At 35.9% G+C, this 14884-nt stretch overlaps 1 protein-coding gene across 1 annotated transcript; it reads left to right on the forward strand.

Moving 5' to 3' along the window:
* Positions 1 to 577: 577 nt before the first annotated feature.
* Positions 578 to 13747, forward strand: LOC106870258 (putative inhibitor of apoptosis). Its single transcript, XM_089346623.1, has 4 exons — positions 578 to 1291; positions 6825 to 6967; positions 12319 to 12364; positions 13211 to 13747. The coding sequence occupies exons 1-3, from the start codon at positions 1140 to 1142 to the stop codon at positions 12330 to 12332; spliced, it is 309 nt and encodes a 102-aa protein (XP_089202749.1). The 5' UTR covers positions 578 to 1139; the 3' UTR covers positions 12333 to 12364; positions 13211 to 13747.
* Positions 13748 to 14884: the final 1137 nt, after the last annotated feature.

A 14884-nucleotide genomic window follows, 5' to 3' on the forward strand; every position in this document is an offset into this window, starting at 1 on the left:
CCTGCTTAATCTTATTCTAGCAGCGATGCTCTCGGCGCATCTACGTCCACTGCTGACTTGATTACCTTGATAACAGTAGCTATCAACTACTTCTAGGTGTATATATGTTTGTCTGTTTGAAAGACATCAGCATCATCCATCCACTGGTCGATCTGATGGTGTTTATTGTCTATTGTTGCAGCATTTAAGCAACTCTTTGATTCCCAGATATATAAAGGTCACTACAGATGTGTGACTGTATTTCAGACAGTTGATCGTCACCTGCATATTGTTGTAATGTCTTCTTTGGTGAGAAGAAACTACTCTAGCAGTCAACTACTCATTATTATAGGAATTGTCTATCAGACTAACAGTTTCAACAATTTCTTGACTATAATGTGTTGGTGTGTTGCCTCAAGCACGACACCAATCCTTACTTCCTTTACTTCACTTCATCAGCCAAAAATGTTTCTTTATAAATTTTGGAAACATTATTGATATGTTTGGACATGTCTGCCTGGTGTTGGCTTTGTTGCTGTGTCTGAAGAAATTACTATGTTGTTGGTGTTCTCTGTTCATTGTTTGCTGTTATGGAAATCTGTTGCACTTTGTGACCAGTGAAAGGTTTCCCAATCAATATTTGGATAATCGAAATCACCAGTATGAAAATATGGTTGACTGCTTTCATAGACGCAGATCTGAAGATATGAAAAATCTGTGAGTTTTGATGGCAGTTTTGCAGATGGTAAACAAAGTAGGAGTATATATGTTGCAAAAAATACTTCTTGTGACCAATTTAAATCTCCACAAGGAAGTACAGAAAAGCTTGAGTGACCATAGACCATCACACGACCCCCATGATAATTAGAGTGGCCTTTGTGTAACAAAACGTAGCTTGCCATTGTTTGTTGTTGTGTTATATTTATATATACAATACTCTTCCATAAGTATTTCTTTTTATTATGGCCAGTTGGCTTCATCAAGTCAGTTGTATAGATAAGGTCTTGTTGGTTTGTTGTGTTCTGTTATTTGTGATACTTGTTCCATTATATTTCCTACATTTGACATGATTTGTGTATCTATAATATATATTTGTCTAATATTCTACTCATCGTTTTATATTTCATCATTTGTAGTGCTGCACTAAGCTCCAACTGACCATGGATAAGAGGCTCTCTGGAATAGTAGTTGTGAGTTACCTTGCCAGCCAGGGAGCTAACTTATACCATCGTAATGATGAGAAAGCGACCGCATTGGACAGCGTAAAAAATCAATATCTGAAAGAAAAATTAAAAACATTTTCACAATCACTGTAAGTACTCACTGGTAATGACAAGATAAACCAGGACATTTTCTATTTTGTATATAATCATGTTTATTTAGTTTTAATTCTCCCGATGTATTATTCAGTCATTAGTGTCTTGACCCAAGACAACAAGAATGATTTCCAATTCTGGCACAAGGCCAGCAAGGTCAGGGAGGGGGGATAAGTCAATGATAACAGCCCCAGTTTGCAACTGGTACTTATTTTATCAACAGCAAGGTAAAGTCAACCGCAACAGAATTTGAACTCAGAACGTAAAGACAGATAAAATGCCAGTATGCATTTTGCCCCGTGTGCTAATGATTGTGCAACCTTGCAGCCTTAAGACCACACAACAATAATAAGAACAATAAACAGAAAATACAGTTGTTAGCGGATCAAACAAAAAACACTATTTTGATTATATTCACATGATTGCTTGTGTTGACAGATATACCTCACCATCCACCCCTAACTATTTTAAAGTTCTGTGACCTCCATGAAAATGTAGTCCTAAATAATAAAGTGAATGAACACATTTTGAAACTGTTATTTAGAAGTAAGAAGCATTCATCTGTCTACCAACAATTTTCTCTGTCTCTTCTCTGACTCAATCAGTCGTCATCATGTCAGCTTTCATGTGAAAATAACCTACAAACACACACTAACAGTTTGTATATCATCATCCTCATCATTTAACGTCCGTTGTCCATGCTGGTATGGGTTGGACAATTCGACTGGGCTGGCATGCTGGAAGGCTGCACCAGACTCCAGTCTGATTTGGCATGGTTTTCTATGGTTGGATGACCTTCTTAACACCAACCACCCCATGAGTGTAATGGGTGCTTTTACGTGCCTCCAGCACGGGTGTCCTATGCATAACACCAGGGTGCGTTTATGTGCCACCAGCACAAGTGCCATTTTGTGTGACACTGGTATCTGCCATGACTGCGATTTTGCTCGGCTCAATGGGTTTTCTTCTCAAACACAACATAATGCCAAAAGACTTGGTTATTGCCTCCATGAGGCCCAATGCTGTAAAGTTTGGTAGAACATAGCCACATATCCTCTCCAAACAAAACATAACTAATTTAAGTAACACATATACCATTCCTAGTGTTTTAGGCTTCAGCGGTTTATTAGTTGTAGCAATTTCTTGCCATACATCTGTCTATATTGACTGATAAGGAAGGAGACACATTATTCACTGAGAGAATTATCTTGAACTTTCTTTGTTGAAATTTAGATATTCTTTGTAGAGATTGAATTTTGGATTGTATAAATATGGTTCTTTCTGTTCTATATACAAGCATCAGTAGGATTTCTTTCCTTCTAGAAATGTTCTTTTATGGGAATGTTATAATAATGATATAAGGTATACGGAGCGCAGGTGTACTACGCTTTACTGGAAAAGGGTAAATGAGGGGATGGAATGCAGCGATTAGTCAAGTACAGGAAGAAGATAACCAAAGTTGTTGTTGGCAAGATGGTGTATAATATTGTGGTATTTCACCAAGTCAGCTGCTAGACATCAAACTTCAGTGTGCTGATACCCAGACAAATAATACATTCAATATATGGCGATTAACAGAGAGCATTTGCCTGGTTGTAGATCAGATTGAAGGAAAGGTATATAGCATATAATAACATGCTTCAAGATTGGGGTTCCAGGCTGGAAATGAAAGCTGTAAGTGTGGATGTACCATAGCCACATATAATAACTTTAAATAGATAACTTGACAAAGTAACAATGGTCTTACCAAATGATGCTAAGACACTTTCAAACTTTTTGATGATTTTAGGAACGTAGTGTGTCCATCAGAGGTCATTGTTGACATTAATACCAAGGCCACGTTCAAATGTACATATCTACAACCCACTTGAGTTACCAATCAAGCAATCCATTGCTGCATTGTGTCCAGATCAGATTGAAAGAATGATATATAGCATAGAATAATATGCTTAAAGGTGGCATCTATTTACTTTAATATATACAAGAAGCAACAAGGTACCAAGAATAGATTATGAGGAGGTACGACTGGAGAGTGAGGCCTTTATTTTTGAATCTACATATTTCCAGAACAATTTTCTATCCAGGTGTTTTGTTATGCATTGTTTAACTTTAATTACTACCTATTTTAGTCACCTGCTTGATATAGTTGGATGCTCTGTTGCACCCTCTTTTATCCTTTGTTCTATATAATCTGATTCACATTCAGCATCTCATCAATCTGTCTTGGCTGTCTTCCATATTGCACTGATGGGGCTTCTAACACATTTATATGGTACTAATACTTTACATGTGGCCCACATTGAATTAAGGATGTACTGAAGGTCAGTCTTGACATCTCTAGAATTGTAAACCTGAAGCCAGTCAGGGCACAGTACAATAGGAGTTCCAGTCAGCCTTGTTCCTGTAAAAGCAATCACTTTGTAGGCAGTTGTGACTTTTCTTTCTGACCGTAAGAGATAGATTGGCAAGATTAGAGCATGGTTAGAGTTAGTTAAATGTATCTTGGTAGTGAAGCTGATAACAATTTCAGGAGAAGTGGTAAATAGCAGATCCAAAGTGCTGTTACCCCTTATAGAAGAGGTGACTAATTGGGATTGCTTTGAATCCAGCAGAAAATGAAGGAAATCATTTGCACTTTGTGACCAGTGAAAGTTTTCCCAATCAATGTTTGGATAATCGAAATCACCAGTATGAAAATATGGGTGACTGTTTTCATAGATGCAGGTTTGAAGATGTCAAAAATCTGTGAGTTTTGATGGCATTTTACAGATGGTAAACAAATTCAAGTAGAAGTGTATATGTTGCAAAAAGAAAAAAAGTACTTCTTGTTGTGACCAGTTTAAATCTCTACAAGGAATTACAGAAAAGCTTGAGTGACCATAGACCATCACACAACTTCCCATGGTAATCAGAGTGGCCTTTGTGTAACAAAATGTAGCTTGCCATGCTCAAAACATCATTGCAAAGTAAAGAATGTACCCAGGTTTAACTAACAAGATTGGAATTGGTACTTTTAATGTAAGAATCAAAAAGGTGGACCTTGTTACATAAACTGTTGGTATTTAAAATCAATAATTTCTTTCCAGATTGAAACCTATCACAATTCATAGAGGAGGATGTATTGTCCTTGATAAGTTTTTTGGAGCTTTTCCATGAAGTGTAGGGTCGTAATTCAAAGAAGCTACAATACATAACTTCAGGTGTATATCTGGTGCTAAACCAAGATGGGCTTGAGAATATATCTGCTTTTCACACCTCTCCTTATCAGCAGCTAAACAGTAAGCACGTGCCTCAGTAGAAAGTTTATCTAACAAGTCAGCGGTTTTTTTTTGAGAAATATATTTGGAGTGGAAAAGTTGTCAAAAAATGTTTGTAGGTCAATAATTTCTTCATCATGTGTGGCAGATTCAGTGACTTTCTCAATGTCCCTTGATTTAGCTTATAACTAGGGGCAGATTTGTATGCATGGCTTTCTTATATGGTCCTTCAGTGTATGATTATGTAAGGAAGTCTACTTTTAATATCCATTACATCAAATATCCAAAATTTCCCTGTGGATAGCCAGATTTTGTTGAAATGCAATGGTGGTAGAAGACAGATGGGCCAGGCACTGAAAGGACCAAACCAGTAGTTGGATCGTTTCCCACAATCCTTCAATCATATAACTATAGTGTACCTTTTATTGGCTTGAAATCATTGTGAAGTTAGTGGTGCATAGAAATATGGCATTTACAGCATTCAACTCATCAATTTTGAAAAGGGTTCTCAGGTTTTGTACATACATATCGTATATAATTCTCAGGGCATTGTTTTATTTTAGCACTGTGACGTGTTTCGTTTCCTAGTTCACCCATACATGAAGTTAGAGCAATTGCGTCCTGTCTGTCCATCCATAAAATTCAAAACTGTATATCTAAGTATAGAGCACTTCTTAATCAGATTAAATAGAAGAAAGTAATATATATATATATATATATATATGACAAAGGTTGCATATAGAAACACACTTGAGTACAAAGAGATATTTGTTGAGAAGAAATGGAATCTATTCTAGAAGTGTAGTATGGTTTGAGAATATATTTAGTTCTCTTTGTGTCAACCAGTTTTTGTGATGTATCAGATTCAAGACATATATTTATTAATATCTGTGTGTATATATATGTATACATATATATGAGGATGGGCTGAAAAGCTCATAGGCTGACTACGATGCAATGAGTGAACTTGACCAAATGTGTTTTATTGTTTGGCATAGTCTCCCCTGCGGTCCATACACTTCTTACATCAGTATTGCAGCACTTGGATTTCCGTGGTATAGAAGCTCTCATCCTGACCCTCAAAAAAGACCTCAACAGCAGATATGGCTTCATCATTGATCCGATACTGCTTCCCAACCAAGTGTTTCCTCATGTTGGGGAACAGAAAATAGTCAGATGGTGCTAAATCAGGAGAATATGGAGGGTGATCAACCAGTTCAAAGCCACAGTCATGCACAGCAGCCATTGCAACCACAGACTTGTGTGCAGGAGCATTGTCCCCGTGAAGCAGGACCCCCTTCATCAGTTTTCCAGGCTGTTTTCATTACCTTTCGTAGCTCCCTCAGCAAGGTGGCATATAATATTCACCATTGGTAGTATGGCCTTTCTGAAGGGGGTCAATGAACACAATGCTGCTTGCATCCTAGAAGATGAAGGCCATCATCTTTGGCCTTCTTTGGTGGGGGGGCGAAGATGGGTGTTTCTACTGCATGGACTGCTGTTTGGTCTCTGGATCAAAGTCGTGAACTCAGCATTCATCTTGGATGAGGAAAACATACAAGAAAACCGACCGGATTTGCTTCAAAAAGTGCCAAGTTTGCCTGCGACATGACCAGCTTGGTGTGCTTTTGATCAGGCATCAAAAGTTGTGGCACCCACTGAGCTGAAACCTTCGACATGCTAGGTTCGTTATGCAGAATGTTCTCAACTCATTCACGGGAGATACCTACAGCATTAGTTATCTGATTAACATTTAAATGTCTGCCACTCATTACTGTGTGGTGAACATGGTCAACGTTTTCTTGGGTGGTGGCTGTAGCAGGACGTCCAAACCTTGGGTCATCTTCAAGACTTTCCCTACCTTTCTTGAATTCAGCTCCCCACATTTGCACAGTTGGTAAAACTGGAGCATCATCTCCTAATGTAGCAACTGTGTCAGCATGAATGTCTTTGGGGGCTAACCCCTTTTTCTGCAGATATCTGATAACACCACGGTGCCAAATTTAATACATTCCAAGTTTAATTACTGTATGATAACTCCTTCTTAGTCAGCCTATGATACTTTCAGCCCAGCCTTGTATGTCTATGTTAATGTGACACTTGTATACACACAAACCTGCTTGTATGTAATTGTTTACAGAAGAATTTACGATGTACTCTTGCTGGTCACTGTAGTGTCCCTTAATATTCTGTACTCTAAACATGTCCATAATGAAATATTTTATTATAACTGAATGTCATTGATGGGATGTGTTAATATTTTGTTCCACAGGTGTCGGTGGTGTCAAGAGAAAAAGGCTACTGTCACACTCCAGCCATGTCAACATACTGTTATTTGTCAGGATTGCTGTTCTCAACTGACATTTAAGCAATGCCCCATATGTCAACAATACGTACTCAGCAAAAGTGGATTTGGTAAGAACATTCTTTAATGATCTGTCTGTTGTCTCATTAATTTTCTGGTATGGAATAACACACTTCATATTGTGGTAGAGACCCAGATCTGCCATTATCTGGCATAAATGGGGTCTTTTCTTTGTAATAGTATATCTATCACTACATCCACTAAACATTGTCTTTATCTAATTAGAAGAGTGATCACACTTCAAAAGGATTGTGCTTTGCAACATATGACTAATGAATGATAATATAAGATAAATGGTAACTAAATGAAATATCACTAAATCTCCAATGTTCTATTTGTAAACATTTTACTTTCAATTGTGAGTGATTAGAGGTGATTAATGATTTATCAGTATCATGGAGAGCTGATAATTAAAGACAATGTTACTTACAAGAACATCAGAGTCAGCTTTGGTAAAGTAGGAGATTCAAGGATAAAATCTGAACTGAGTGTTCAAGGAGCAAGTTTATAGAGTTTGACGGTTAAACCAATCAGCCTGGGTATCAGAAAAGAATGTTGTAATTGGGAAAGGATGTCAGGGATAGTTTCAACATATTTTACAAAGTTGAACTTCACAAATTCATCATGATTTATCATACTGTGAAGATATCAAACAATTACAGTAGTCTAAGGTTTGATAGGAATTGTCATATTTTGTTGGTGGGTATATACACAGAATCTTTCAGTATAAGAATATTGAACAATAAATTACTTTCATTCAGTACTAAATCAGTATTGAACTGTGAACATGTGTTTAGATTTAAACAAAGTATTGGTGCTAGCATTCGATACAGAGATAGAAACAAAACAGGAGTTCCCAGTGTGACTCAAATACACAAATCCCTGTTGATAAATATATACAACCTTGGCCAAATTATAGAGCAGGTATAATAAAATAGAGAATATGATTGAAACTCATTTACTTAATAATTGAAACCAGTCTAATAAACATTCTACAGTTGATCCCATCATTAATTAGTATTTGATGTGTCCTCCTTTTGCTTTTATAACTGCTTTTATGCGTTTTTGCATACTTGAGACTAAGTTGGCACAAGTGGCTGGGTCAGTTTCCTGCCACTCTACATGAATTTTGGTTTCTAATTCGCTTTTTGAAGAACATTTTTGCACCCTCACTGTTCTACCTAAGGGTCACCACATGTTCAATAGGATTGAGGTCTGGAAACTAAGGAGGCCATTTCATCACCCTCATCCCTTTCTTTACACCAACCCATTGAAACTCTGGATGTGTGGCATGCAGAAATATTTTGTTGAATGATTATGCCATCTGGGGTGTTATCATTGAAGATTTTTTGCTAAAGAAGGTTGATAAACTTGATCTAACATGTTGGTGTAAGTGTTGGCATCCATTCTGCCCTTACAAGTGAACAACATTCCAGACCCTTAAGAAAACATGCAACCCCAAACAATTACACTTTCCAATCCAAATTTGACTGTTCAGACTGCACATCCAGGATGATAAACCTCCCCTACTCTATGGTGGACATAGACAGCTCCTGGGTTTTCAAAGATCTGAAGATAATCAAAAAAATTACTGATCATTTTTGGTGTCCAATACAAAATTTGTAAAAGTGTAAGAATTTCAATTAATGCCTAGTAAAATGGTGGAAATGAATGTGGAGAACATATATCAAAGTTACTTTGATCAGACCAAACAACTTTAGCCCCATCATCAGTAGTTCAATCTTCATGCTCTTTTGCCCAACACAATTGCTTCTTCATGTTCCCCTCTGACAGTAACAGGATCTTTTTGGCCTTACGTCCTTTGAATCCAGCTTCTAATAACCTTCTTCTCAATGTGTGAATTGATATATCTTTGTTTGTTGCCATCCAAAACTCAGCAGCTACGTCAAAAGAGGTGTTTTTCCTATCCACCAGTGATGTCCTCTTCAGCAACCTGTCTTCCCTTGTGGTTGTACATGTTTTGCAACCTCGTCCTTTACAATTTATGAAAGACTTTCTCTCATTGTACCTTTTGATGGAAATCTTTTCTTGAGCATTTCAATTTTCTTGCAATTTCAACTTGAGAGAATCCTTCACTTGATAATGCAATGATTTGAGACATTTAAGCTTCAGGAATCTATTTCTTTGGAGACATTTTTAACAAATATTAACGACTGATAAGTTATCAATAAGATATTCAATGAAAGAATAGGAAATAACATTAGTGTCACAAAATGAATGGCTGAAAATTGACCCAGCAATTTTCACCAACACTAATTAGATGTAATTTATAAAACATTGTAGAGGCATTTTCAATTAGTTGATCTCAATTATCATTAGTGACAAAAGTGGTAGAGTAGTTGTGGTGGAGTTGGGGAGTGAGTACTGTTACATATATTCCTTGTAATGTTGTTTTTGTATTAATTACAACTTCAGAAAAACAGTTTGTGTCAGTCGAACCCTTGTACAGAGGTGTAAATTTTGTGTCCTCAAATTTGTTTGTAACTGGGTTTTCACCCCCATTGCAATGTAGCAGATTCATAGAGGGGTCATTAAACGAGTGAGGAAACTTTGATTGATTTTCTAAAAGAAGATTGTGAGAGATATCCTAGATTCTTAAGAAGCAGTTCTTTTGTGCCTTTTCAGATATTTGCACTACAAATTATATGGATGAACAGTTAAATGTAGTTAATGTGTTTTTTTTATACAAGTGTAGAATGTTTGAGGACACCTGTTATCATTTGTCTGTTCCACCTGTGTAGACATGTTGTTTCTTGTGCGGATATATACCCAGAATGTCTCTGGTTAGAATATATATTTTAGATATAAATTAAAAGTAATATAATATTAAATCTGTTTAAAGATATTGAAATTGAAATTACTTTTGTTAAATTGAGTATTGAACTCTGAACATGTTTACATTTAAACAAAGTATTGGTATTAACATAAAATATACAGATAGGAATAAAATGTGTTCTAGTGAGATTTGAACATGCAACTTCTTGTTCCTAACTATATGATTAACACTTGTTATAATGTTTGCCATCCTTTTCGACCTTTTATACTCACACTTGTTAGTTTTTTAGATGAGATTAATGCTAAAAGAAGCATTGTTTTCTGATTCTTTCACCTTTTGATTTTACTTTTGAGTTGATTAGTTTTAATTAGAACATGAATCCTGATCATTGCTCCAAGGTGGTATCAGAAAGTTCACGGACTAGTTCTGTAGCATGCCAACAGATAGCAGCACATGGTTGCATGTACATTGAGAGTTAACAGTGACTTTCATGAGTCAGTGGGCTGGGTGACACCACTGCGTTTACTTTGCAAGTTGTGAAATTTGTGCTTTTGTGGTCATGTGTAGGCTGTAGTCTATGATTTTCTCATGGGCAAGACCAAAGAGCCAATGTGGAATTTTGGGTTAAACTTGAGAAGTCTGCGTCAGAAACATTGAGCATGCTTCAGCAAGATTATGGCAATGGCACAATGAGTTGTATACAATGTTTTGAGTGGCACGCACTTAAAAAAGAGAAGAATGCCCCTGGAAGACCTGCCACATGCATCGTCCCCATAAATGTGGTATTGTGCATCTGGAAATTGTTCTCCAGGGTCAGACTGTCAATCGAGAGATCGGCTGCAATGTTTTGAAGTGTTTGAGGGAGGTCATTTAGCGAAAGTGACAAGATGTGTGGAGCATGAAAAATTGGATTCTTCACCAAGCTCTCCTCATTCATGAAAGTCTCACAACAAACAACATGGTACCACTTCTGCATCTGCCCCATTTGCCATCTCTTCCCCAAGATGAAAACGTAGTTGAAATGTCACTGTTTTAACCATTGTCAAGTTCAACAGCAAATTGCTAAAGGTCCTCGCTTCACAGAAAATGGCTTTCAGGACACATTCCAAAAGTGGCATGAATGCTGGGATTGGTGTATTGCTACGAAAAGTGACCATTTTAAAGGAAATGATGCTAAAATTTGAATAAATAAATAATGTTTTTATTGAACATAATATTTCTGGAAACCTTTTGATAGCACTTTGTGTTTGACGAGAGTAAAGGATTTATTATTAGTATTTGGCAATGGATCTGGTAACATTTTTCTTTCATGGAACTACAGTAATATCAACTGTGCTGAAACACAATTATATTCATTGTAACACAGGTCACATGCTTTATTAATTAGATTAATTAGAAGCTATATAGATATCTAGTATTGCAGTGTCAGGCAATGTGCTACTGTACTTTCTATATAATCTATTAACATAATAATTAATCTGCTGTCATTCAGAAACACTATTACAGTTGTATGTCTGAAATTTGAACTTACTTTGTCATAGCATCATCTTGTACCCTCACCTAACATTTTACACCTTGTTTCCCTGTATGTAAATATATTGTTTTGCTTGGGTGCTGAACCACATCCCTACAAACCGGAATTATTGTTCCCCATCGTCCAGTAATGTTCAGATGTTATTGTGTTTTGGCTTCATTCCATATGAAAAAGTATGAAGTGAAACATTTCTGTATATTTATATGACACTAATTTTATATATTATATAAAGTTGGTTAGTGATGTTTTAATTGGTTGGTCTCAATTATCATAAGTGACATGGTGTGATATGGCAATGGAGAGGGTTACGTGTTCCTTTGTTGCTCTTATAGTAACAATGTCATCAAAATGATAGTTTCTGTCAGCTCTGTAGAGATTTAATGATCATGTTTCCAAATTTTCTAGTAACTGGGTCTTTGTCCTATAGCTTCCTGTTTGACCCGTGTATACCTAATCATCACTCATCTGGAAAGGAACCTACTTTATTAAAGAGGATGAATGATGTTGAAATATCTTCAAATATTTCCTGAATCAGAAGACATTCTGGTGAACTGTGAAGTCGGCAGTTAGAATTAAAGATTACCAGCAACACCCTCTAACAAAAAGAGCAGGTGTATGTTTATCCTACTCAAAGTGGCCTGTCGTGTGTCTGAGGACCAACTTGGTTTAACATTGAATTGAGCAGAAAAGAGGTTGAAAGTTGGTTAGTGGCATCTAGAGGTGAGAGGACGTCATAGGTCATAGGTCGAGCACAGATATGAGAAAGAAAACACAAAACTAAGAGAAAAAGAGTGTCATCAAGTGATAATTAAATGAGATAATTGCAGAATTGTTAGATTATGTAGGAGATATAAATAGGGAGAAGAGATTTAGGAAGGTTAGTCTATTTTGTTGTGGCTCTAAATATTGAGCTATTAGATTGAGACATTTTAAAAAGTGTTGGCCAAAAGAATAGTGGTCACTAAATGACAATTGATGAGCAGAATGTCTGACAATAACAAAATATAGATCATTAATAAAGATTATGAAATTTTACTATAAAATGTAAAACTTGGAAATATTCATTTTAGAGACTAAAGATTGAACAGGAAACTCAGAGGACATCACAGCAAGTTGGTGAGTATAAAATAACAATACCTAATAGATTTCTGTAAATTTTACCTTCAGCTGAGCTTTATTAGTTGAATGACTAAGAACAGGTTCCATTCCTAATTTCCAATTGAAAGATTAGCTGTATAATAATTCTATTAAACATACTGATATTACTGAAGTTTCACAAAATATCCAACATGGTTAGCATGGTTTGTAAAATGGATAATTCAGAAGACAAATAGAGTTGATATTGTAGATTGGAACAGAGAACTAAAATAGGCTTTTGTTGTTTAGTGTTAAAAAGTTGAGTTAATGACAACGTTTTTGTTTGTTTATATTTGGTTGTTATTGTTGTTGTTTAGGCAGATGTGTCTCCTAATCTGTCAGAATTACAAGGAATTGCATTCCAAGTGTGAACACCCTGTCCCTTTTTCACTGATAGTAAATCTATCATTATAGCCACTAAACATTGTCATTATCCAAGTAGACGACTTTGATCTGCTGCTGAGACATGCCATCGATGTGGAACAGATGTAAGAAAGAAAGGACAAAACGAGGAGAAAATCAGTGTAATCAAGTGATGATTAAATGAGATATTCAGAGAAATGTTAGATTATGTAAGCTGATTTGATAGAGAGAGAGGTGTGTGTGTGGTGGGTGGGGAGAATTTAGGAAGAATAGTCTATTTTGTGGTGGCCCTGAATATTGAGCTTTAACTGTAGAAAGTATAAAAATATTAGCCAAAACCATAGTGGTCACCAGTTGACCATTGATAATAGGAATGTCTCACAATAATAAAATATAGACTATTAAGAAAGATAAAAAAAAGATTTAACTCTATATTGTAAAACTTTTAAATATTTATTTCAGAGAGATTAAATTTGGAGGAAAACCGCTCCCATAGCACATCAAAGAAGTTGGCAGTTGAGCAACAGCAAGTTGGTGAGTACAGAATAAGTCCCAAAGTGATTTCAAATTAGTTTTACTTGAGGAGCGTATTTTGTTTGTCTGAGAAGGACTGAGAACAAGTCCCATTCCTAATTTTCAATTGACAAATCAACTGTATAATAATTCTATTGGTCCACCAAGGTTAGAACAGACTATAGTTAATAATGTCTTTTGGAATAGAGAACTAAAATATGTTATTTGGTTAGGGGTGAACAAGTGCTTTAATGACAAGGTCTTTGTTTTACATATATACTGAGTTTACTAATAAGTTGTTGTTTCAGCAGGAGTATCTCATAATCTGGCAGACTTAAGATGAAATGCATTCCAAGTGTCAACATCCTGTCTTTTTGTCACTGATAGGAAATCTATCATTACATCCATTAAACACATTGTATTTTATCGAAGTAGAAGATACTGGCTTGCTACTGAGATAACCATTGTTTTTTTTTCTTTCTCTTTTTGATAGATACTAGCTTTAGTCGAACAAATCGACCCCAGGACTTATTCTTTGTAAGCCTAGTACTTATTCTATCGGTCTCTTTTACCAAACCGCTAAGTTACGGGGACGTAAACACACCAGAATCGGTTGTGAAGCGATGGTGGGGGACAAACACAGACACACAAACACACATACATATATATACATATATATATGACAGGCTTCTTTCAGTTTCCATCTACCAAATCCACTCACAAGACTTTGGTCGGCCCGAAGCTATAGTAGAAGACACTTGCCCAAGGTGCCACGCAGTGGGACTGAACCCGGAACCATGTGGTTGGTAAGCAAGCTACTTATCACACAGCCACTCCTGCACTTATATATATATATATATATATATATATATATATACGTTTATATATATATATATATATATATATACGTATATATATATATATACATATATATATATGTATGTATGTATATATATATATATGTGTGTATATATGTATATATATATATATATATAAATTCATAAGAATGGTACAACAAGGTACCGATATTTGCTGGAGAATAGCGATCGATATAAAAACGACGCTATTGTATAGCTTCACTGCGTATATACTGGCAAAAATGCGTGTGTGCAACAAAACATGAAAAACTTGTCTTACCTTAGGAAGAACATCCGAAAATGAACAACCCAGATTAAGGATAATGCAATACCTAGGTTTCAGACTTTTCAAATACGTTCCACAACGTAAATCTGATTAGTCTTCATCAGTTGCATTTACCTAGACAACATTTCAAATGTTGCTACATCAATGCCAAGTATACTCGCCCGAACGCCAAGCCGTTAACGGAACTGAGAACAGTGAAGAAGTCAATAATGAAAAATATTTCAATACAAATGTATTAATACAAATGTATCAATTTCCAGCAAAAAGTAGCCCTAAAGGGTATATATATATAAATTCATAAGAATGGTACAACAAGGTACCGATATTTGCTGGAGAATAGCGATCGATATAAAAACGACGCTATTGTATAGCTTCACTGCGTATATACTGGCAAAAATGCGTGTGTGCAACAAAACATGAAAAACTTGTCTTACCTTAGGAAGAACATCCGAAAATGAACAACCCAGATTAAGGATAATG

Source organism: Octopus bimaculoides, unplaced genomic scaffold (assembly GCF_046866305.1).
Source record: "Octopus bimaculoides isolate indiv1 unplaced genomic scaffold, ASM4686630v1 contig81, whole genome shotgun sequence".
Lineage (NCBI taxonomy): Eukaryota > Metazoa > Mollusca > Cephalopoda > Octopoda > Octopodidae > Octopus > Octopus bimaculoides.